Below are 22,226 nucleotides of genomic sequence, written 5' to 3' on the forward strand. Positions count from 1 at the left end.
TGCAGCACTGCCTCGGCCTCGTTCTTGCGCGCTCTGGAAGACCTGACGAAAGCATCGAAGCCTATCGAAAAGCATATTCTAACTATAGGGAGACAGTCGGGCAACTCTATCACCGTTACGGAGCAGTGTGCGGAAAGATTGCAGAATACTATGTATCATTGGATCAATTTGAAGCAGCAGAGTACATCGCGTCCACAGAATCAATAACTCAATCGAGGCTAACATAAATGCTATTCTTACAGGTGTTTATTTGACGAAGCGGAAAGAGCGTACAACAGCCACCCCCACTACGAGCCAGAACTGGCCAGGCATTATTTAGTTAAGGCCGAAGCGTTCCAGCGGTGTGGGGATGGAGCATCTGCACAGTCTGCGAGAGATAAGGCTAGTGATTTGTACAGGAAATGCGTTCCTCCACATCAGAGGCGTCAATTGACGATTGAATCATTGAACAGCATCGTGGCACCTTGGGTCTGGTAGGTGGGAATTTCAGGCTGTCGTCGCTTGACAAACTTGGACCAGCAAGACTTGAAGTAATGCGGATTCAAAAGGATCATGGCGACCAGAACAATCACAGCTAGAGTAACTACTGGGAGCCAGATATGCTGATTTCCCGTACCGAACTCTTGCACATTCATTCCAAATATAGAGGTGGCAAGGCTCAATGGTAGAAAGAAGTATGCCAATATTGTCAACCGCTTCTGGTCGTCTGCTGTTTCGACAGCTTTCCGCGATTCTTTGAGCATAGCGTTGTTCATTATGAGATCCATGCTTCCGACACAGAACTCGCCCAGGGATTTGTTGCGACTCAGAAGTTCCTCAAAGTCCCCGTAGATTATGCCCATCATCTCTCCTTGAGGTACTGATCGGGCCGTTGCGGCAGCACATGAGTCTCGCCTGGCGATATCTGAATCGGAGTCAGGGGAGCTGCAACGGCCCAAGAAGGTAATTATCCCTTGCAATCGAGATCTGTGCTCATCTAGCAGAGTCTTTATGTATACCAGAGTATTGAGAGCAAGCTCCATCTGCCTTTCGTCGCCTGGGTTCCTTTGTTCTTCCTTCACCACGCTGTGGACACGATTGAGAAACTGACATTCAGAGCCTGCAACAAGTATGAACACCTCCTTTAATAGTAGCATGATGCTCGGACGTGTTGGACGTGGCGTCGGCGAAATATGTCTTTCGCTGAGGGACATCCCGAAATGAAACGGTAAGAGCGACGCGACATGGCAAAATGAGTTGAGGTTTGCATGATCTCGGTCGTGGCCAGGAATAACTGGATGGGCGACACCAGTATGGATGGTATCAGGCCTAGGAATAAGAATAGGATTGAGGGACAAATTGCTGGATGTGGTGTTTTTAAACAGGGAGTCATGTCGACTGAAGCATGGTGGGCCATCAGGTCTATTCAAATTTAACCCATTATCCAGAAGAACAAAGGCTATTCCAGGTTAGTTCAAATCAACATTGAGATCGATCGCCGAGGACTCACCAAGTCTGCAGCCATTCACTGTCTCTTTCGTATAAATCGAAATATCATGTTCTACCGAGACTAGTCTATCAGTCAGGGTCGATACCTTTCGGATGATAGACTCGCCAGTGCTCGCACTCTGACGAATGGCTTGCTGATTGCTTCTCGCCACATCGTAGTCCTCGCGACGCCGCCTTCTCACTTGATCTTGTCTGAGCGCAAAGGAGCGAGTGTACAACGAAGTCACGGGCAATGAGATTGTGTTGGTCGATGCAGACGGCAATGAAGGTAGGTCCGAGAAGTCGTTCTGGGATAGGTACCGCAAATGTCGGCGAAAGAATTCTGGGTCGATTTGGTATTTGGCGCCGAGCACCCCCACCCACGCAGGAGACAGTGATCCTCGGACAAAAACGATTTGATCTGTACCGGGCTGTACATCAGGAAATTTCCAAATGTCCTCTAAGCCTGTTTTATGGTCAAAGCAATGGCGTTTGATGGCTCCGTTGGCAATCGTGTGCACAACGACATAAGTGAAGCGATCCTGGGATCGAAGACTTGGAGCTTCTGCTCCTAGACCAGGGCTGCGTGCCGGCAGATCATGGCGGGAAGTAGACTTGAGGAAATCTGACAGAAATTGATAGTGTGCACTTGAAAAGAGGTCCGTTTGTAATGATTTCATGCAGGCTTGGTGGATGCTCTTGGTGTATTGCTCGGGTGTGCTCCGTACATTAGAGGGGGGGCTACCCCCTGCAGTACTTGTCATATCTGAGTATTATAGACACGACTGGCAGAGCGTCATTGACCTTGTGGAACGAATCCAGGAAGACTCAAGACTCAAGACTCAAATTCCGGTGGTTATTCGGCTGGAATATATTCATGTGAATAGCGCATGGCCGACGGAGGTCTCAGGTCCATTTTATTAGGTCTCAGGTCTCTGAAACCCGTATATTCATTGGCTAGAATATGATTCCAAAAATAAATAGCACCCGGCGGCTACAATAAAAGACAAGGTCGTGGCTGCCTGACCAATGTTCTGCACTTTATGAAGTTAGCCACCTGGGTAGTCTAGACTCCTGAAAAAAGCTCACCCGCATTTCACCCATATACATATAAACCACTCTATTCCCACGAGTCAGCGCATAGCCCCTCCAATTTCTTTGTCTTGAAAATGGCACCTAGCATTCTCGTTATAGGTTCAATACCACTACAGATGGCAAAGCAACTGCACAAATGCGCTAACGCATCACACAGGTGCAAATCGAGGGATTGGATTAAATCTACTCAAGGCATTTGCCGAACGTGGATGGGATGTTTCTGGTACTATCCGAGCGGATACTAGATCTGACGCCTCATTTCATGATGCAAGCCAATTCTCACCAAGAAGATATGGGGCCATTTCACTAATAATATCAGCTTGAAGCCACCGGCGCTAAAATCATTGATCTCGACTATCTGAGCGAGAGTAGCATTGCAGCTGCAGCCAAGACATACGGCGAGGGAAAGCCCCTGGATGTTCTGATTAACTGCGCCGGTATGACTTACAATAATCTCAAAAAGGCGTCCGATCAGAAGTCCCAAATTGATGAAGTTCAACAGGCATTGGCGTGGACCCGGCTTCTTGGGAAGAGACAACTGCCGAACATATGATGAACAAATTTCGCGTGATGACAGTTGTAAGTTCTCTTGATCATATTTCACCAGGGCTCGCGCGCTTGCTCATTTTCCATGGTAGGGCCCATTTCTGGCTACAAAATACTTCCTCTCCAGCCTCAAAAATAGCGAAGCTGGCAAAATTATCAACATCACGTCCTTTTGGGCATCTCTGGGTGGTAGGTGTCAAGGAAGCATGACAGTAACTTGAAAGTTAACCTATGTAATAGAGAATGACTTTGGAGAGTATGTCAGCTATCGAGCCGCCAAAGCAGCGCTGAACATGGAAACCGTCACGATCGCCCATGAGATGAAAGCTAAAAATCTCAACATCACCATGCTTGCACTCGACCCAGGTGATATTCCGACGAAGCTCAGTAGGTGGTCGGGGAATACCAATATGGAACAGTCAGTCAAAGGGATGGTTAAGATCATAGAGGAGGCTACTGTTGATATTTCCGGAAGCTTCCTAAGATGGAATGGGGAAAAACTCCAGTTCTGAAGTCTTTTGATGTCTTCTTGTCGATATAGGGAATAGGAAAGATGAATTCTACGAATCACACTAGAAGGCCCCGGGGTAAAATAAATGAACATGTAATATCCTAATTTCTTCTCTCTGCTCATGCTAAACACCATTGAGTTTTTGCTTCACCGGCAATGTAATGTGCTGCATGTCATCAAAGAATTTCAAGGAATGTCAAGGCAGACAAAGCCAATGCTTCGATTCCGGTCCGAAGGGTAGGCTCAATTGCTGGTGCATAGAGAGCACTGTGGGTTGGAGGTAAATCTCGCAACTTGCCTTCTCTATTTGCCTTCTCCCACGTCTCTGGCTCTGTCACGCCAATGTTCCAGTACACGTACGGTATTGGGTTTCCACCAGGCGGAAGTGAGAGCAGCACAAAATCGTCCGCGACGATATCCGGTGGCATCACTTGAATAACCTTGGAGGATTCACTTCCATAATACGATTCTAGCACCCGGGTGAATCGAATTGTTGCCACGTTGTCGTTATCAATAGCGGGGCTACTGACTGTAGTCACAATACGAGGAGCTGTCGGGGAGCCGGAAACTTTGCACTCATTTTGTATAATGCGCTCCACTGCAGATTTGGCAAGTTTTTGGGTATTTTCCGAGAATGTGCGCACGTCGACCCCAAAGTCGGCATACTCTGGAATTATGCTGGCATCAGTACCAGCATGAAAGGTTCCACAGCCTATCACGACAGGCTCCTTAGGATCCATTTCACGGCCGACAATAGTCTGCAGACGTGTGAGAATGCTCGCAGCCAGAATGATTGGGTCGATACCCAGCTGGGGCGTGGCGCCATGCGCACCGCGGCCATACACACGGACATTTAGTGAGTCTAGATAGCCCAGAACGCGCCCGGGTTTCACGGCGATAGTTCCGCTTTTGGTCGGAACACAGTGTTGTGCCAAGCAGACGCTAGGCAGGGGTATTTTGCTGAACAGCCCGTCATCAATCATTGCTTTGGCACCGAGCAACCGCTCCTCATTTGGTTGGAACAAAATAATGACAGTGCCGGACCATAACTTCCTAGCCTCATGCAGCAGTGCCGCCACCCCAAGCAGGCAGGTCATGTGCATATCGTGGGCGCAGGCATGCATGACACCCTTTTTGATGCCATCCGCATCGACTTGTTCGACTTTGCTAGCGTAAGGCAAGCCTGTATTTTCCTTGAGAGGCAAAGCGTCAAGCTCGGAGCGCAGGAGGACATTTTGCCCCGAGCCATTGCGGAGAATACCAACCACCCCATAGCCTCCAATTCCGCGCTCGACTTCGAAGCCAATAGTTTCTAGCCGGTCTGCCACAACCGTTGCCGTCCGCTGCTCCTGGCATGGAAGCTCCGGGTTCTCATGGAGGTCCTTGTAGATTGCTGCATGCCTTTCAGAATCGGGAAAGAAGTCCTCGATAATCTTGCGGCGTCCATCGGACGCAAGTTTGAGTTGCATCGTTAAGAGTTGAGAGAGGAAAGCGGGGTAAATGACAATCAAAGACTCTGGAAGGGATAATGGGAGGGTTGTCAAGATATTCGCGTACTGGGCTCCGGCGGCTCACCATTCATTTTTTCACAGCCACATTGTGATATGTATGCATACTTCTGCATCGAGTCACGAAAAAAAACATTTGATTCCTTTTGCCACGTCCAATTACCCCATTACCCCCTTTCTCGAGCGGGGAACCCCATCTATAAAGCCTAGTACGGGTTTGTACTTCTCCTTTGTCTGATATTCGAGACAAAGCGCTAAGCAACACTTCCTTCTCTACGAACCCAAACCAAACCAAAAGGCCTCGCAATGTCCGACACCAGTTCAAAACCCAAAATTGTTCCTAAATCAAGCAGCGACTCGACCTCCGAGAAGCTACAGCCGTGGAAAGCACACTGGCCACAGAGCACGATGAGTACTGCACATCTTGACTCGGAGAAATTTGCTCGTGCGCTAGGTGGTCGCAAGGGAGCATCGCCAAATCAAGACAGCTTTGTTGACGGAACCAAAGTCTTACGAGTGGACGATTTCTCTCGGTTTCTGGAACGGTTGAAACAGTGAGAAACATTGTCTTAAACTTCCGATGAGGTAGGATGAGAAACCTGGCTGTTCAATTCCACAATGTATACTGACAGCACCTAGAAATTGCTCCCGGAAAATGTGATATAAACTTGGAATGTGTTGTGTTTTACTTCTGATTTCGAATGTTACATTGCTTATATCCATCCATTCATTTTGAATATGCCTGTTCCTTTTTCAAGAAATTGTAATCAGAATAGTTTTTATTGCTGTCCATCAAACTTGAATTGCATACATACTTAAGAAGAAGACATCGCATTGTTAGCCACCAATACCCATTTAGAACTGTGCCATACCACATGATCAATACACGACGAGAACACGCAGCTCGACACTTTCTCTTGGTGATTCATTTGGATATCGAGAGTCGAAAAATGATGCGTGAGGGACTAATTCTGTTAGCCCAACTGAACTCAATGAGAACATGAAATTGTGCAAACTTGTTACCTTCTCCTTGCATCTCAGAATCAACAGACCTGAAAATCAAGATCTCATCGACAGTCTGGTCGCTGAGATAATACCAGTCCTGCAATGTATTATACTGGACGCTATGGGATTCAAGAATACCCTCCCGATGAACCTCATCAACTCGAACCAAATCGTCTCTGTTCAACGTGGAATAGTCACAAAAGGCCAACGGCCAGTCCCTCAAAGGTCCTCGTAAAGGCTTCCAAACACTTATTGTAAGGTGAGTGTGGGTGACAATCAATAGGAATATTGGCACGACATACTTGATCATTTGAAATTTCCTTGCTCGGATGAGATCTGCATCAGACATTGCCAACTCTTCGATGAGTTGATGTGTATAATCCAAGGTGTAGTCTTATACTCCGTACTCGTTATTTGAATGGTCCACTGCAATGAGCCATAAGAATGGACATATAGAAAAGAAATACCTGTATGCGCTTCGGGAACTGGAGTCCCTTTATTACCATCCGCGGATGGCCCTGAATGTCTTTTACGGAACTTTGAGCAAAAGACATTTTAGCAGAGGGAAATGCAATACGAAGAGAGCGGAAAGACCAACCACACATTCATGGACGAACGCAGCCTTCGCTCCTAATTTTTCGATCAAGAGGTTTTTGATATCTTCGGCGAGTACTGATTTCAATTTGGACTCATCACCATAGTCCTCGTAGGCCATTTGACTTTTGAATTCGGCGAAAATAAACCCTTCTCGGTGTATTGATAGCACGTTCTTCTTCTGTCGCATGTCTCTGATGGGGACTGGATGGACATCATTGACTTTGAAATTACTCAATTTGATTTCGGTTTCCCCGGAAGGATCATATAAGAGCGTGTACGGTTTTTCATTTTCCGGCCAAGACTTGGGCTTGGCAAAGTAGATATTGCCAGTGGTAACAGGTAGGTCCGTTGCAACTTCCATTATTCAACAAAATGAATAAGTTCGAAGTAACTCCAAATTCTTTGGTAAGAGGAAGCAACAAAAGCACCGAGTCGTGTAAATATTGTGGGTGAGGCAACGCCAGTTCAGCTGGGTAAAAGATGGCGCAAGAAGTCACATTACTAGTGCTGACGGGCTCTTGCATGCAACACATGTCCAATTGATCGTCTCTTGCCACTTTGGGAATAATCAGTAGGGATGCGATGGTCAGACCACATAGGGAAACCTCCATATGCCCACGAGGAATTGTTATCAACACGTTGCTTGGGCGCAAAAAGAGTTTGGTCTGGCTTGTTACGCTGCAGCATCATATCAGTACCCTTTTTCTTTCTTTTATTTTAAGGGGATTGTTTTTATTTTTCATGAACTTGAACGCGCCAGCCCTGAAATCAAAATGAATCTTCAAGGATTCAACCTGGTAGACTCTCATTCGCCATCCCTTCATCTAAGCCACCCTACATCAAGTGAACAGATCAAACTATGGACAATAACTGCATCAACTTGGGGCAATGCAGATATTTTGCCGCTTTGTCTACAGAGATTCCAGTACTTGAAAACAATTTCACTGGCGAAGAATGAAGGGATGACGATGTGGATTCTGACGGATTCCAAGTCCCCCCAGATGAACGACCGATATTATCTTCTTGTGACACCATACGGAAAAGGTCAATAACTAGCGACTCCCAAGGCAATATGACCGAGAACATTGTTCATGGGATCGCTAGTGTTTTCACTCCACCCCACCACCGACGTCAAGGCTATGCGGCACGGTTGATGAAAGAGCTCGCGAACATACTCTATGGCTGGCAATCGGAGCATTTACCTTGCGTCGGAAGCATCCTATACTCAGATATCGGCCCAAGCTACTACACAAAGCTGGGATGGCACGTCAATGCCACAAATTCTCACTATACATTCAACCCCGCGCGGATACCATGGCCTTCAGAGGCAAAGGGTTTGTCCAAGACCAGCCTGGTTGAGCTCTGCGACAGAGATGAAACTATGATCCGTGATGCAATGAAGACTTCGGCGAATGTAGAAAGGCGCGTGGTGATAATCCCAGATATTGATCATATGCTTTGGCACATAGAGAAGGAACAGTTTATGAGCGAACTCTTCTTGGGAAAGATCCCGTTGCTAAAAGGGGCAATTGCAGGGCCACCGGGGAATCAGATATGGGTGGTATGGACTCACTGTTACTACAGCCACCCCGAAGAGGAATCGAACGAAAATGGACTCAATATACTGCGCCTTGTTGTGGAGAATGAACACCCCGGATCAGTCAATTACGATGAATTGCTGAGATCGTTGAAAGCCGTTATTCATGCAGCACAATGGGAGGCTAATGAATGGAAGCTCGATTACGTTAATTTGTGGGAGCCTTCAAAATTGGTCAAGAAGATGATTGAAAAAAGTGGAATTAGTCATGATATAGTTGAAAGAGAAGATGAGGCAATTGCCTGTGGCATGTGGTACGATCAGAATGGAATAATAATCGATGCGCCGCTCTGGGTTAACAACGAACGGTACGCTTATTGTTGAGCGATGGAGAAGAAGAAGAGTGGTCTCATTTCAATTTCACAGTCAATGGCCCCTGGAGATTAAAAAAGAAGTGGTCAAATGAAGAAAACTATATGAAATTGTTTGTGACCCTGCCGATGCCACCTGAACCCAATCGTCCCATCTTTGCCGAGACATTTCCAAACGAAACAATGTTTAGTTTGACCAATCATCAGCTAGCTCTCTGGCAAGAAAGGAGACGAGAATACGAACTCGACTACAAACGATTTGAGACGATTGATAATAGGGCACGAGCCCTATTCCAAACAATTATTGGATCAATCTCAATTAACAATAGACGACTAATTGGCAACGCCACTGCTAGTCGAGATGCTTTATCCACGTTGTATAACATCTATGCACCAACCAATGAATCCAGAAAACGTCACGTGATACGCCAATGGCATGCTTTACAGCAAGGACCGTCACGTGATCCTGTGGCTTCGGCGATCTTCGTTTGGGATGCTTCTGTGTAACTAGTTAACTAGTTAACTAACTAACTAGTGCAGTGGGGGTTTCCAGAGCAGGATGATTAAGCGGCTATGTGACATAAAAGCACTCCCGAGGCCTAGATAGCAACGCAGACACCTTTCCACCTCTCTTCTCAGTAGTCACCCCATGGTGTTCTCCTCTCTAGCACCCTACTACTCCCAGTGACGACTCTGCTCTCACACCTTTTTCGCAGGCAGGGCTGTCGGTGCCCCTCAGGGGTCCCCTCTTCACTAGTTAGATATTCTCCCAATTTGTAAGCCACTTCTCGATTGATCGATCACGTCACGGTCCTTGCTGTAAAGCATGCCATTGGCGTATCACGTGACGTTTTCTGGATTCATTGGTTGGTGCATAGATGTTATACAACGTGGATAAAGCATCTCGACTAGCAGTGGCGTTGCCAATTAGTCGTCTATTGTTAATTGAGATTGATCCAATAATTGTTTGGAATAGGGCTCGTGCCCTATTATCAATCGTCTCAAATCGTTTGTAGTCGAGTTCGTATTCTCGTCTCCTTTCTTGCCAGAGAGCTAGCTGATGATTGGTCAAACTAAACATTGTTTCGTTTGGAAATGTCTCGGCAAAGATGGGACGATTGGGTTCAGGTGGCATCGGCAGGGTCATTGTTTCCTCCGGATTAACATAATCCCATAGTCTGTAGCTAACAGCAATTGATCTGATATGTGCATACCAGACTAGCCAGTCAGATTGCTGACTTAGTGTAATTGAAGACTTCACTTCTGTCATAATGGCAAAATCAGATGGAAGAAGATTGGATGGATGTTGGATTGATGGAAAAAGATTGGATGGAAAGTTGATGTTGGCTTCAGATGAAAGGGTCAGGCCGGGCTCATAACTGTTGGAGTGTGGCAGAACTAGGCACAATGCTTTGTAAGGCACTCTCGAGGGGTCAAATGCGTAGTGTTTAAACAGATAAACAGCTAGGCGGTCAAGTGTCAGGTCAAAGATGAGATCAAAGTGTATATCATGGGATGAAATAGTCAATTTGTCTAACTAATATTCAATACAATTTGGGGCTTTCTTATAGTAGTCAAACATTGCGGATAGCTCGGTAAATCAAAGATCAGATGATTCATGACTTCTCCTTCAGATGTAACTTCAGATGAATCATGACTTTGTTCAGATGTAACAAAGGAAAACGGGATGGAACAAAGTAAGCAATCAATGATATCATTAAAACCAGGAATACATATATTCCAACAGTTTGTCATCTCTTTCAATACGAGGTCGTGCCCAATTCAGTCTGACCAACAATATTCCCGCCTTCCCGTCTCCCCCGTGCCCTGCCACAATCACCCAAGATGAGTGGAGCATTCACAGCGAATAAAAGAAGCTCTCCAAGGCTGCCGAGAGACTCTCCTAGCAGCATGCCGCTGGCCAACACGACAAATAATAGGCGTTTAGATGGTACGCGTCGAAGGCATGCCCACATAAAAACTCCTCCTAAAACTCGCGATAGAGTAAAAACAGGAGTAGTAAATATGCCTGGGAATCAAGGTTAAAGATCATTGGCATAAATTTCATCGTGATAGAGAGATAGCGGCTTACCAATGGCAAAGGAAACTCCACTGGGAATATAAACATGCCACCACTTGTCCTGAAAGCTCATCTTCGCTACTGTTGCAATGGCGAAGAGAATTCCAAAGCCCAGGGCAAAACCACCCACGCCGGGAGGAAGGCCTTTATTCAAGACCATTCTCGCGGTACTGACTTGGAGAAACGAGTTGGGTACCTGAATGAAATCTCCTGGAACCGGGAATTGGTTGGTGAACAGTCTATACGTGAAGCAAGAGACAAGCGCGCCGAAAATCGATCCTATTATCTGGCCGTAAGTCTGGACTTCTGATGGCGCACCGACAAGTTGTCCTATCTTCAAGTCAAAGGCAAGATCGCCGGACTGGTTGGCACCCCCATTTGCGATTGCAGCAGATAGAATATTGATCATCACGCTATTCGGGTTTGAGCGGGGGGTTATGGCGGCCAAAACCAGCTGGGCAGCTGTTCACGCAAGACATTTGTTAGTTGACATCTCTTTTAATAGACCAAGAATGATATTATGGAATGACGAGGACACGAGATCTGAAATAGAGTAAGACATACCTAGACCGCTCCCCGCATTGAAGTCGGATTCCGCCAGACCACGAATGCCAGTCATCGCCACCGGCAGGGCCAGCAGGATCGAGACAAGTGTGTAATACCAAGGCATTTTGTTCCCAAAGACTGAATGTGTGGCGAGGATACAGGCTAGTATTGACACAATGAAGCCCGCCACCAGGAAATAACCACCGTATGGGCTCATGTGTCTCCTACCGAGTGCTAGCACGGTGGTAGAGTATCCTCGTTCCTCGGGTATGTCTTCATCGTCGTCCGAAGAATCATTGTCATCGTTGAGAGTACCCACCGGGACATATCCACGTGGTCGGCCAGCTAGTCCTAGTCGCCATAAGAGACTAAGACTACCATCACGGACTCGCGGAAGGAGATGTCCATACTTTTCCCATATTACCTTAAGATAAATCCAAATCATTTTTACCAGCGTGTCTGCCATCAGACAAGCCAGACTTATCCAAATTAACCAGCCACGACTTCCAGTCTCCCATTCACCGACATCTCCTGGAGCCCAGCCTTTAGCTTTGGCATAGGGGGACAATATACCCCAGCCAACGATTGCTCCCATTAGCATATGCAGAACGATCTCCGGTCCCATAATCATCCCAGACCCAAAGAAGCCAGGGGATAAGCTAAATGTCCAAAGCCACTTCTTCGCTGCTTGACGGCCAAATATAGGTAAATCCTTCGTTATTGGTACAAAGAACATGAATAGCGTCTAGATTCTGATTAGCGCTTTCTAATAATGCGAGAAGACAGGAAGTAAACAAAACTCACAAAAAGCGCAGACCAGGCCGCAGATGTCAAAATGAGACCCAAATTCCTTGGCAGCTTGTCTGATTCTGCGACAGGTTCATGCTCTTCATCGTTAGCCGTGCCGGATAATAAGCTGGCCACAGTTCGCGGTTCGGCATGATCTGCTGCTGCATCTTGTGATCCATTCTTTTCTTTGCTATGCATTGCATTAATCACGTTTGCAGATGCCGTTGCGCCTGGCCAAGGCCAAAGGGTCGGTAAAATGAGGCGATCTCTCAGGAGCGCCGCAAATAGGATACCGAAGAAACTCATCCCTAGGGACCAGGTTATCATCTGCAGATATCCCAGTCGGAATGGGCCTCCCTCATTTGGCCCAAGAATATATTCGAGCGCTGGGATGACCTCGGTGAATCCAGCTGTAGCGGGCATGCAGCCCGTCGCCGTGGCAGTGCTTACGATCAAGACATTTTCAGCTTTGGATAGCGGCGCAAAGTTGAATTTGGCGAGTGCTCCAATCGCTAGGTACCCGAGAAGAGCTGAGACCGTGGGTAGTTGAGCACCAGCCCCGGTTTGTAGGCCATAATAAGTATTGCAAAGGTTAATTAGGATTCCGACTAGCAGTCCGACTATCACCGCCCGCCAGGTGAAGCTTTGCGGTATCAGAGGGCCGCGGGGGAAAGGTCTGCGATGAAGCAAATACATCGATTCAGATTCGGGTTCGTACTGGGACCCACGCGTCGCTGGAGGCATCGTGATGTGGTTGGAAAATGGAGTGAAGTGACTCCAAAGAACACATTCACTGGGCCTCTTGTTGGGAGGCTGGCTCCCCTTTTGAAGAGTCTCCTCCAAACGTGTTCATCCACGTGACTTCGTATCATGATTGGCTAGGATCCCTGCATTGTACTAAGTACATACGAGTATGGTCTTAGAACAAGTGAGATTTGCTTATTCCCTGAGTCTGCCTGCCTGTACTCCGTATGTTGTACGTACAATGTACGGAGTGTGATAATGGATACTGTACCCGATCGCCCCACCGCTATTTCACCAAGAGAGAGGACTTGACCCACCAGTGGCGCCTGTCGATCCAGATGCTGAAGGTCTACTCCGTGCCAGAGAATTGTGATTGAGATCAGTTTTGATAGAAAAGCCACTAGAACCGATTTGCAGGATGATACCGGGTCTATGTTGGAGAAACAGACGATTGGTATGCTACTATTGAAGGCGGCCTTCTTTCCCGCCTCTCCGCCTTTCCCATATGTCTAGCAGAAAACCCTACAGTAAGGCAGCCTTTAGGCATTGGAAGGGCTCTCCCTTGTAGGTACTAAGCGGAGTATTTTCTCGACGGTTTTGGTCCCTGGACTAGATAGTATAGAGACACATGTTGAGCTACAATAATACTCCGTACACTCTAAAAAATTTATAGCTGTAACACAGCAGGGCACGAGAGCTTGCTGTAGAACAATAACATCTGAGCGTAGCCTTTTGCCACATCGACCATCCTGCAGCTGCCAGGTACGCGGGAGGAGTGTCTTCCGACCAGTCCGACCACGGCGCTAACTGCGCTCAGGCACCAGCAAAACACCTCCTGCTCGGGACTGATTTTGTACGGAGTATAGAGTATAGTATAGAGGAGTCATAGTAACGTGACGAGGTGATGGTCTAAGAAACAAGAAACAAGAAACATTCTTCGTACAAGTAAACTAGGAGGGCAATCCTCCGCCATGTCATGAGTCCATCGCCAAAAGGGGGGTTAGTGTGACCCTCCCGCTTCCGTCATCGTCTCTCCAGCCTCCACTCCCCTCCCCCATCTACCATCTCATCTACCCTTATCTCCTCCTTCCCTCCCATCTTCAAGTCATTCTCTTCTTTGCATCCAACATTTACAACTTTCTTTTCTCATCTTGAATGATGAAGTCATTCACTATCCTAGCAGCTTCGGCGTTGCTGGGCAGTGCTGCCGCCGAGGTTCACAAGCTCAAGCTCAACAAGGTCCCTCTGTCTGAGCAACTGGTACGATCATCCCATCATCCCTATTGCCTTCGAAATACCCTGGAAGCTGATCGATTGATAGGATACACACAATATCGATGCTCATATGCACAACTTGGGTCAGAAGTACATGGGCATTCGTCCCGAGAAGCACCAGGACCTGTTCCATGACACCTCCCTGAACCCTGCCAGTGGCCACAACGTGCTGGTTGACAACTTCCTGAATGCTCAGTGTACGATAATACCCCCAAATTTAGGTCCTGGATGATGACGCTGACCTTTCCAGACTTCTCCGAGATCACGATCGGTACTCCTCCCCAGACCTTCAAGGTTGTGCTTGACACCGGTAGCTCCAACCTGTGGGTCCCTTCTTCGCAGTGCAGTTCTATCGCCTGCTTCCTTCACAGCAAGTATGACTCGTCTTCTTCGAGCACCTATCAGAAGAATGGCTCCGAGTTCGAGATTCGCTATGGATCTGGCAGCCTGAGCGGCTTCGTGTCTAAGGACACCCTCCAGATTGGTGACTTGAAGATCGAGGGACAGGACTTCGCCGAAGCTACCAATGAGCCTGGTCTGGCTTTTGCCTTCGGTCGCTTTGATGGTATTCTTGGCCTCGGCTATGATACCATCTCCGTCAACAAGATGGTCCCTCCCTTCTACCACATGATCAACCAGAAGCTGGTTGATGAGCCTGTGTTTGCTTTCTACCTTGGCGATGCCGACAAGGATGGTGACAACTCCGAGGCTACTTTCGGTGGTATCGACGAGAGCCACTACACTGGCGAGCTGATCAAGATCCCTCTTCGTCGCAAGGCGTACTGGGAGGTCGAGCTCAACTCCATTGCCCTTGGCGATAACGTTGCTGAACTTGAGAACACCGGTGTCATTCTGGACACTGGTACCTCTCTCATTGCCCTGCCCTCCACCATGGCCGAGCTTCTGTAAGTTGAATTCTCGCTTGCCTTCGTAATGTAATCTGTTTGCTGACCTATTCCACAGGAACAAGGAGATCGGCGCCACCAAGGGCTTCACTGGTCAGTACAGTGTCGAGTGCGACAAGCGGGACTCGTTGCCCGACCTCACCTTCACTCTGGGCGGTCACAAATTCACTATTGGCCCCCACGACTACATCCTGGAGGTCCAGGGCTCCTGCATCAGCAGCTTCATGGGCATGGACTTCCCCGAGCCTGTGGGTCCCCTTGCTATTTTGGGCGATGCCTTCCTGCGCCGCTGGTACAGTGTCTATGATGTCGGTAATAACGCCGTCGGTCTGGCCAAGGCCAAATAAATGCCCGACGGTCGGTGAGCTGTGAATATCAGAGAACCAGGTGACACAAGGAGATTGCTTCGTATATACATGTCGCTTCTGAGTTGAACGTATGGTTTCATAGCGCACTTCATTCGCCTATTGCTAAGTAGCATGTTGATTAGGGTTTTTGTTTTTGATCGCTGGCACAGCCCCTTCATTAAGGCCTGTCGCTCATTGGTACTGCAAATGGATATCTTTATTGGTAAAGATCTACTTATTGCATCTCATTCTTCTATCGAAAAGTCTTCCCTCGTAGTGGCCTTTCTTCAGCTGGATCCCTCGGTAAATTCCTAGATGTAAGAACTTGAGTTAGCAATTGGCTGGAGCTTATGTTGGTTAAGCTATTAATCCACAGTCAAATTTCTAATACGTACAGTCAGAGAAAATTAGTAGTGTGTCATTACGACCTAGAATATAAATAAAAATATGCCGAGGGCTATTTGATCAAGCCATCGTATCAGACCATTCTGAAGAATAAGATACTTGGACTAAAGTAGATCACACGCCAATTAGTAGGAGGAAGTACCGGCTTTCAAGTACCGGTATGACATAAGCGGAAGTAGCTCTCAACCCGGATCGAGTGAGTCCCCGCACAACTTCAATGAGCTTCCCTTTTCTTTGATCGAAGTCCACATTCCTCCTTCAACCTTCTCCGCCCTTTCAAATTCAAGCGACTTAATCCGCCTGGTGTGTGATTTGCCTCGGACCTCCGCGCCAGGTTGTGCTAGGCGCACGGTTTTCTTTTCCCATCCGCGCCTGGAGTGGCGATTCTCATTGCGCTGCCGAAACCACCATTCACATCTATTTATCCCTCTGATCGATCTTGGACTACTGAGTCATAGGCTGAAATACCACCACCGGAACCCGATATTATCCAGCTCAACACGCGTTGCGTGTCGGTGATGGCGTCGTAGCCGGAATCGCACGCGATCACTCCATTCGACCCACACGTCCTTGACTCGCGCTGTCAACATAACAAGGACACAAAATACATTTTGGGGAACTGAGAATTAGTACATTACATCGCCTGGGGGCGAACGAAGAGCAACGATGCTTCTCCGTCTGCCCACTGGCCTACATTACCCGATCACCGTGACGTCGCTGCTCAAACAGCCTGGCGACACGATTGAGAAGGATGAGGCTTTGTTTTGGTATACTTATCAGACTACCGTCACTGAGGGTGATGGACTGGGCAACAACATCGAGGTGAAACGTAGGTTCCCGGCTAGATTTGAATCGACTATTGATGGAGAGATCGTTAAATGGCAAATCCAAAAGGGAGACGTTATTGATGAACCGTGAGTATACCGACCCTTGTCTTTTGATATCCTTTTCTAATTTGTTGCTAGGGTCAATGTTGTCGAAATCGATGAGCCTTGCGCGCACGAGATTCAGTTTGGAGGACTTTGTGCCGAGTGCGGGAAGGACATGACTGAGTATGTATAAGCCTCTCAGCGGGAATTGAGCTTTTCTAACCTGTCTCGTGAACAGATCTACGTACAACACCGAAATAACAGATTCCATGCGCGCTCCAATCTCCATGGCTCATGATAACCTCACACTTACGGTCAGCAAAGGGGAAGCAGCTCGAGTCGAAGAAGATGCGAAACGCCGGTTACTTGCATCGAGACGTTTGACCTTGGTGGTGGATCTTGATCAAACTATTATCCATGCCACTGTTGATCCGACAGTGGGGGAATGGAGAGAAGATAAGCAAAACCCGAACCACGAAGCTGTGCGGGATGTGCGACAATTTCAATTGATTGACGATGGACCTGGGATGCGTGGATGCTGGTATTACATCAAGCTGCGGCCAGGACTAGAGGAGTTCCTGCAAAATGTGGCTGAGATTTATGAGTTGCACATCTACACTATGGGTACTCGTGCTTATGCCCAACATATTGTTGATATCATTGATCCCACCCGCAAGCTCTTCGGAGACCGAATTCTTAGTCGAGACGAGAGCGGAAGTTTGACGGTCAAGGACCTGCAACGGCTATTTCCAGTGGACACAAAGATGGTGGTAATCATTGATGATCGTGGTGATATCTGGCGGTGGAGTCCCAATCTTATTAAGGTCTCACCTTATGACTTTTTCGTCGGAATTGGTGACATCAATTCTAGTTTCCTCCCAAAGAAGGAAGATATTGGAGCGAACAAGCCTCAGATCGAAGCGAAGACACCGGAGCAGACCAATGAACACCACGTCAATGGTAAAACGCAAGAAGGGGCCCAGGTCTCAGCATTAGAACAGCTGGTGACCATGGGTGGTGGAGACAGCCCAAGACTCCTCCAGGAACAGACCGATGCACAAGAAGAGACAATATTGCATCAGGTGGAGGATCGACCTTTGTTACAGAAGCAAAAGGAATTGGAGGCAGAGGATAATCTCGCTGAAACCAGTGAAGCATCGTCTAGCGTCGAAGAAACCCACGAATCTGCGAAACCCCGACATCACCTACTCGAGGACCATGACCAAGAACTCTTCCAGCTGCAAAACCGACTCGAACAAGTACATTCTCAATTCTATGATGAATATGACAAGAGGCGGACTCTCGCCCTTGGGGGTCGGGTAGCTGCTTTAAGGGGAGAGAAGGTTTACTCAAGAGACAAAGACGTGGATCTTAAATTGGTCCCCGATGTCAAAGACATCATGCCGCAGATCAAACGGCGGATCCTTGGAGGGGTGGTGCTTGTATTTTCAGGTGTCCTTCCTCTGGGCATAGACTTCCAGAATGCAGATATCTCGCTATGGGCGAAGAGCTTTGGTGTGACGATCTCGTCAAGGGTGAATGCCCGCACAACTCATCTCGTGGCTGGCCGCAATCGCACCGCCAAGGTGAGAGAAGCTACTCGCTATCCCAACATCAAGATCGTGACGACACAATGGCTTGTCGACGCGTTGGTTCAGTGGAGACATGTTGACGAAGAACCTTATCTCCTCCCACTTCACCCAGACGACCGAGGCGAACCCCTGACCCCAAGTGAGCTCGAACTTGAAACATCCATGCTCTCGTCCACAGACGAGGATGTGACAGGGTCCCAATGGACACAAGAAGATGACGCTGAAGACATCTTCAAGTCATTCGGCTTGGACGACACATCGCCGATCGGGTATGATGCCGACGAGCAAGCCGCTGTACACGATGAACTCAAGGACTTTTTGGGCAGCGATGACGAAAGTGAAAGTGACAACGAATCCTTATTAGACGAACCATCCATAGGAGGCAAGAAGCGTAAACGCAACGAAGACACTGAAAGCGGCACCGAAGAAGAAGAGTCTGGAGACGACGACGGAGATGACCATGACAAACAAGGCTCCCGGCTCTCCCAACGCATCAAACGCTCTTACGAGCGCAACACCAAGCTGCGAGAAATTACATCGGCTCCTGCCACCGGTAGTGACCAGGTTTCCCCAGACCGTCTCCAAACATCGGCTGTGGAGGGGGAGTCTGACTCTGAGACACCGGGAACTAGCAGCGCTCCAAAGGCCGACTATCCCGACCCAGATGACGATGACGACGAGCTGGAACGGGAGATGCTTGCTGCATTTGAGGGCGGAGGGTATGACCCTCAAGCAGAGGCAGACCCTGCAGCCGAGGACGGATAGAGCACTCGGTTGATTTTGTGCATTCGTTTCGGATTCTATTTGTGTCTTCTTTCTGCCGTGTCATAACCGGAGGGTGTGCGGTTGCAATGCGCTCTTGGCATAGCGGCGGCGTTTATTAGGTCTATTTGACTTTGCGTGTCTTCTTTCTTATCTGTAGTTCTCGGGAATTTGTGTATCTGTGGGGATCGATGTACAATTCAGTTCAATATACTATCCATGAACTACTTGGGATACTGTCTGCACTACTAAGATGATATGTCTATATATGTAGATTGAAATATCTCGTTTGTATCCTTTCAGAACCAAATCTTATGCACACCAAAAAGAACCAATGCTATATCGCTTCCATTCAACGCCACAGATGCAAAAAGGTGGTATCACAACAAAAACAAAAACCAATGAAATCAATCATAAACATCCCGATTCACCTGCCACGACATAATCATCATCCAAAGATAGAAAATCGTGTTAACAAGCTCGAGCGCAAAGGCAGTTCTCCAGCAATTGCCTATAAAGTCAGTATACAAAACATACAAAAGAGGGCATAGAAGAGAACTCACAAATAGTACTCTGCGTCAACCAAGCCAAGGTATTGATATTATTCCCCCAAGCCTTATTGTTCGTCACGTAGATTTGGCAATTATCATTCACATTCCCGACAACCCCATACAGCTGCAGCGAAGTCTCAATCAGACCCGTCAGCCACAGCACAAAGAGAATAAAGCTGCCGATGATGATAATGCCCGGTAAGAGGAAGTGGCGCGCTGCAAGGATCATAATTAGGAATATGAAGCACACGCCGAGTGCGCTGCTGACAACCATATAAGGGAAGAGCCTGGAGATGTTAGTATAGATCCTGTATTGAACATGACATGTGGGAAGAATGTGGGGGGTAGGTTATGAGTATGCACGTAGCGACACGGATAATGGATAATGTAGAGATAAATATAGATCACTTACCATGGCGTCCCAAGATGCATTTGTGATTGCACAGTCATGAACCACGAGAATATCCCCAGACATGTCGCTGCGCACGATAGCACAACCATAATCCAGATGTTGAGCTGGAGCTCGGGCCAGTGGTAGCGGCGGCGCACTTCGCGGCGCCTGCGGACTGCCATTGGATTGCTTGTGGGATGTAGATAGAGGTCTTGGGGTGTGTGTTGGATTGCGATGGGTGATGGAGCTCGACTGCGATTGTGGAGTGGAGTGGAGTGTGTGCTTTATACTGGTGTTGTTGTATACTGCCCGACGCAGGCTTGGATGCCCTATATTTTGTTGCGGGCTTGGGATCGGATCGCCGGATCGTGAGCCAAGTGAGTCAAGGGAATCGAGTCTGAAGGGATTGGTAGAATCCTATTGTTTCAGGTGAGGCGCGGTGACTGGGACAACGCATTGGGCGCCCTTGAGCGCTCGAGGCCCTGGGGATTTTGGAGTCGGTGCGGTGTGGATATATTTACAATCGTGCATGAATCTCTAAACGAAAGAAAAGGCCAAGATATACAGAGTAAAGAAGAAAGATTAAGAAAAAGAAAACAAAATGGCCGGGGAGGGGGAAATTTAGGAAATTGGGGTGGCAGGGGATTTAGTGTCGTTCCCTCGGACTGACAGCAATTCTTGCGATCTATTTTGGACTGAATTCTCTAAATCTCAATTAATATCCTCTTTTAATCCCTTTATCGAATCGTCTTTATAGAAGAGTGTCACCCAATGCACTACGCACCAGCGAACACCCTGCTCGAATGGTCTCGGACGCACCCTTGGACTCCAGGCTGGGGTTCACCTCGACCAAGTCCATCGCAATCAGATTTCCTGTCTCATGCACAGCCTCACAGATGAAGTCTCCCTCACGCAACGTCAGCCCACCACGGACTGGTGTACCGGTACTAGGAGCCCACTGCGGATCCAACGCATCGACATCGAAGGACAAGTGAATGGGAGTGTCGTTACCGATGTGAGCGAGAGCCATTTCGACAACGCGACCGATGCCATGACTAGCGGAGGAAAGGGTCAGCATGAAGATCACCACCACAGCCCAGGGAAAGCAAAACAGAAAACATACCGGTCGATATCGTGCATACTGAATGCCTTGATACCATTCTCCCGCAAGAGCTTCTTCTCCCCGCGGTCGACATCGCGCAACCCGATATAGACGAGCTTCTGCGTGCTCACGATGTGCTCGTCCTGCATCCAGCCAAAGATATCCTTCTTCTCCTCCCGGGCCAGCCGAGTCAGGAACGCCATCGGCATACCGTGGATGTTTCCGCTCTCGCTTGTTTCGGGGATGTTGATATCGGCGTGGGCGTCGACCCAGATGACGGCCATTTCGCGGCCCAGTCGCTCGCGGATTGCCTTTGCTGTGCCGGAGACGGTGCCGATGGCGATGGAGTGGTCGCCGCCGAGAGTGAGTACGAATTTCCCTTCCTTGGCGTAGTCGTAGACCTGTGAGCTGAGCTTCTCGGTGACGGCGCTGACGGCGCGTGGCTTCTTCATGCCTCGGTGGTCGGGGTCTTCGGCGGGGATGTCATTTTCGTAGTAGTGGACTTTGCTGTCGTGGTAGACTTCGTAGTCGAGGTCTTCGCTGAGTTGGGTTAGGAGGCCTGATTCGATGAGGGCCATCGGTGCTGCTTCGACGCCCTTCTTGCACTGTTGGGGTTTAGTATGAGTTCATGATCTATAGCTGTAGTTCCACGGGGTGTCTTACCTGGCCGCCATTGAAACCAACGGCAACAACGCCGAGCTGGTTGGGGTGTGAGAGGAACCTCGAGGTAATGGTTGAAGGTTGTGTCATTTTGTAGAAAGTAGGGAGATTGTGGAAGAGGAGTCAAGAAGAAAGAGAGCTGTTCAGGTGTAGAGCTCTTGAAGATCTCGATAAGAATTAAAATGTGGGGGCTCTCGATAAGAATATCTGAAGAATCGTCAGGATAGTCAGGCTGATGTCGATTTGTGAAAGAAACAGAGGATAACTCTTCCTTTAAATATCTCAGACTTGTCTTATAACGTTTCTCACATCGCCCCGACTTCAACCGGGTCGGTGTTTCATTCCTTGCGCGATGCCCGCGAAGTCGCTAAAAACTGCTTTTAGCGATCAAAGCGACTCCGCCGGATCTCCATCACTTCCGTTAAGTACAGGTTGAGGAGAGCGCACCCCTTTAGGGCCATTCGGTGTCCCACAAGCCTGGGTTTGACCTCTTATAGCGAGAGATAGACCGGCAATTCTGTCATTTCATTTCCGGGCTTTTATCCAAGCGCGTGGGGTGGTATCGGAGGTC

The 22,226-nt window shown here is 48.2% G+C and overlaps 11 protein-coding genes across 11 annotated transcripts; 5 read left to right on the top strand and 6 right to left on the bottom strand.

The window, feature by feature from the left end:
• Positions 1-425: 425 nt before the first annotated feature.
• On the bottom strand, positions 426-2,231 carry N7518_001735 (uncharacterized protein; the record flags this gene model as incomplete). Its single annotated transcript, XM_057182663.1, has 2 exons — positions 426-1,438; positions 1,490-2,231. 2 exons carry the CDS (start codon positions 2,229-2,231, stop codon positions 426-428), a joined length of 1,755 nt encoding a protein of 584 aa, XP_057044113.1.
• A 405-nt stretch (positions 2,232-2,636) lies between these two features.
• On the top strand, positions 2,637-3,620 carry N7518_001736 (uncharacterized protein; the record flags this gene model as incomplete). The annotated part of the gene is made up of 6 exons (XM_057182664.1): positions 2,637-2,661; positions 2,720-2,785; positions 2,889-2,999; positions 3,065-3,141; positions 3,201-3,297; positions 3,349-3,620. The coding sequence occupies 6 exons, from the start codon at positions 2,637-2,639 to the stop codon at positions 3,618-3,620; spliced, it is 648 nt and encodes a 215-aa protein (XP_057044114.1).
• Positions 3,621-3,795: 175 nt separating this feature from the next.
• Positions 3,796-5,088, bottom strand: N7518_001737 (uncharacterized protein; the record flags this gene model as incomplete). Its single annotated transcript, XM_057182665.1, has 1 exon — positions 3,796-5,088. One exon carries the CDS (start codon positions 5,086-5,088, stop codon positions 3,796-3,798), a length of 1,293 nt encoding a protein of 430 aa, XP_057044115.1.
• A 345-nt stretch (positions 5,089-5,433) lies between these two features.
• N7518_001738 (uncharacterized protein) lies at positions 5,434-5,685 on the top strand (the record flags this gene model as incomplete). The annotated part of the gene is made up of 1 exon (XM_057182666.1): positions 5,434-5,685. One exon carries the CDS (start codon positions 5,434-5,436, stop codon positions 5,683-5,685), a length of 252 nt encoding a protein of 83 aa, XP_057044116.1.
• Positions 5,686-6,661: 976 nt separating this feature from the next.
• N7518_001739 (uncharacterized protein) lies at positions 6,662-7,090 on the bottom strand (the record flags this gene model as incomplete). The annotated part of the gene is made up of 1 exon (XM_057182667.1): positions 6,662-7,090. The coding sequence occupies one exon, from the start codon at positions 7,088-7,090 to the stop codon at positions 6,662-6,664; it is 429 nt and encodes a 142-aa protein (XP_057044117.1).
• Positions 7,091-7,801: 711 nt separating this feature from the next.
• Positions 7,802-8,650, top strand: N7518_001740 (lysine acetyltransferase protein; the record flags this gene model as incomplete). The annotated part of the gene is made up of 1 exon (XM_057182668.1): positions 7,802-8,650. One exon carries the CDS (start codon positions 7,802-7,804, stop codon positions 8,648-8,650), a length of 849 nt encoding a protein of 282 aa, XP_057044118.1.
• A 2,029-nt stretch (positions 8,651-10,679) lies between these two features.
• On the bottom strand, positions 10,680-12,796 carry N7518_001741 (uncharacterized protein; the record flags this gene model as incomplete). The annotated part of the gene is made up of 3 exons (XM_057182669.1): positions 10,680-11,179; positions 11,282-12,008; positions 12,068-12,796. The coding sequence occupies 3 exons, from the start codon at positions 12,794-12,796 to the stop codon at positions 10,680-10,682; spliced, it is 1,956 nt and encodes a 651-aa protein (XP_057044119.1).
• Positions 12,797-13,951: 1,155 nt separating this feature from the next.
• N7518_001742 (uncharacterized protein) lies at positions 13,952-15,323 on the top strand (the record flags this gene model as incomplete). Its single annotated transcript, XM_057182670.1, has 4 exons — positions 13,952-14,056; positions 14,118-14,268; positions 14,322-14,976; positions 15,035-15,323. The coding sequence occupies 4 exons, from the start codon at positions 13,952-13,954 to the stop codon at positions 15,321-15,323; spliced, it is 1,200 nt and encodes a 399-aa protein (XP_057044120.1).
• A 1,071-nt stretch (positions 15,324-16,394) lies between these two features.
• On the top strand, positions 16,395-18,954 carry fcpA (protein-serine/threonine phosphatase; the record flags this gene model as incomplete). Its single annotated transcript, XM_057182671.1, has 3 exons — positions 16,395-16,642; positions 16,694-16,780; positions 16,836-18,954. The coding sequence occupies 3 exons, from the start codon at positions 16,395-16,397 to the stop codon at positions 18,952-18,954; spliced, it is 2,454 nt and encodes an 817-aa protein (XP_057044121.1).
• Positions 18,955-19,358: 404 nt separating this feature from the next.
• On the bottom strand, positions 19,359-20,075 carry N7518_001744 (uncharacterized protein; the record flags this gene model as incomplete). Its single annotated transcript, XM_057182672.1, has 3 exons — positions 19,359-19,462; positions 19,515-19,789; positions 19,915-20,075. 3 exons carry the CDS (start codon positions 20,073-20,075, stop codon positions 19,359-19,361), a joined length of 540 nt encoding a protein of 179 aa, XP_057044122.1.
• A 569-nt stretch (positions 20,076-20,644) lies between these two features.
• N7518_001745 (arginase) lies at positions 20,645-21,745 on the bottom strand (the record flags this gene model as incomplete). Its single annotated transcript, XM_057182673.1, has 3 exons — positions 20,645-20,948; positions 21,017-21,600; positions 21,659-21,745. 3 exons carry the CDS (start codon positions 21,743-21,745, stop codon positions 20,645-20,647), a joined length of 975 nt encoding a protein of 324 aa, XP_057044123.1.
• Between the last annotated feature and the right edge of the window lie 481 nt (positions 21,746-22,226).

The sequence above is a fragment of the Penicillium psychrosexuale genome, assembly GCF_028828465.1.
Source record: "Penicillium psychrosexuale strain IBT 29551 chromosome Unknown utg000002l, whole genome shotgun sequence".
Taxonomy (NCBI): Eukaryota; Fungi; Ascomycota; class Eurotiomycetes; order Eurotiales; family Aspergillaceae; genus Penicillium; species Penicillium psychrosexuale.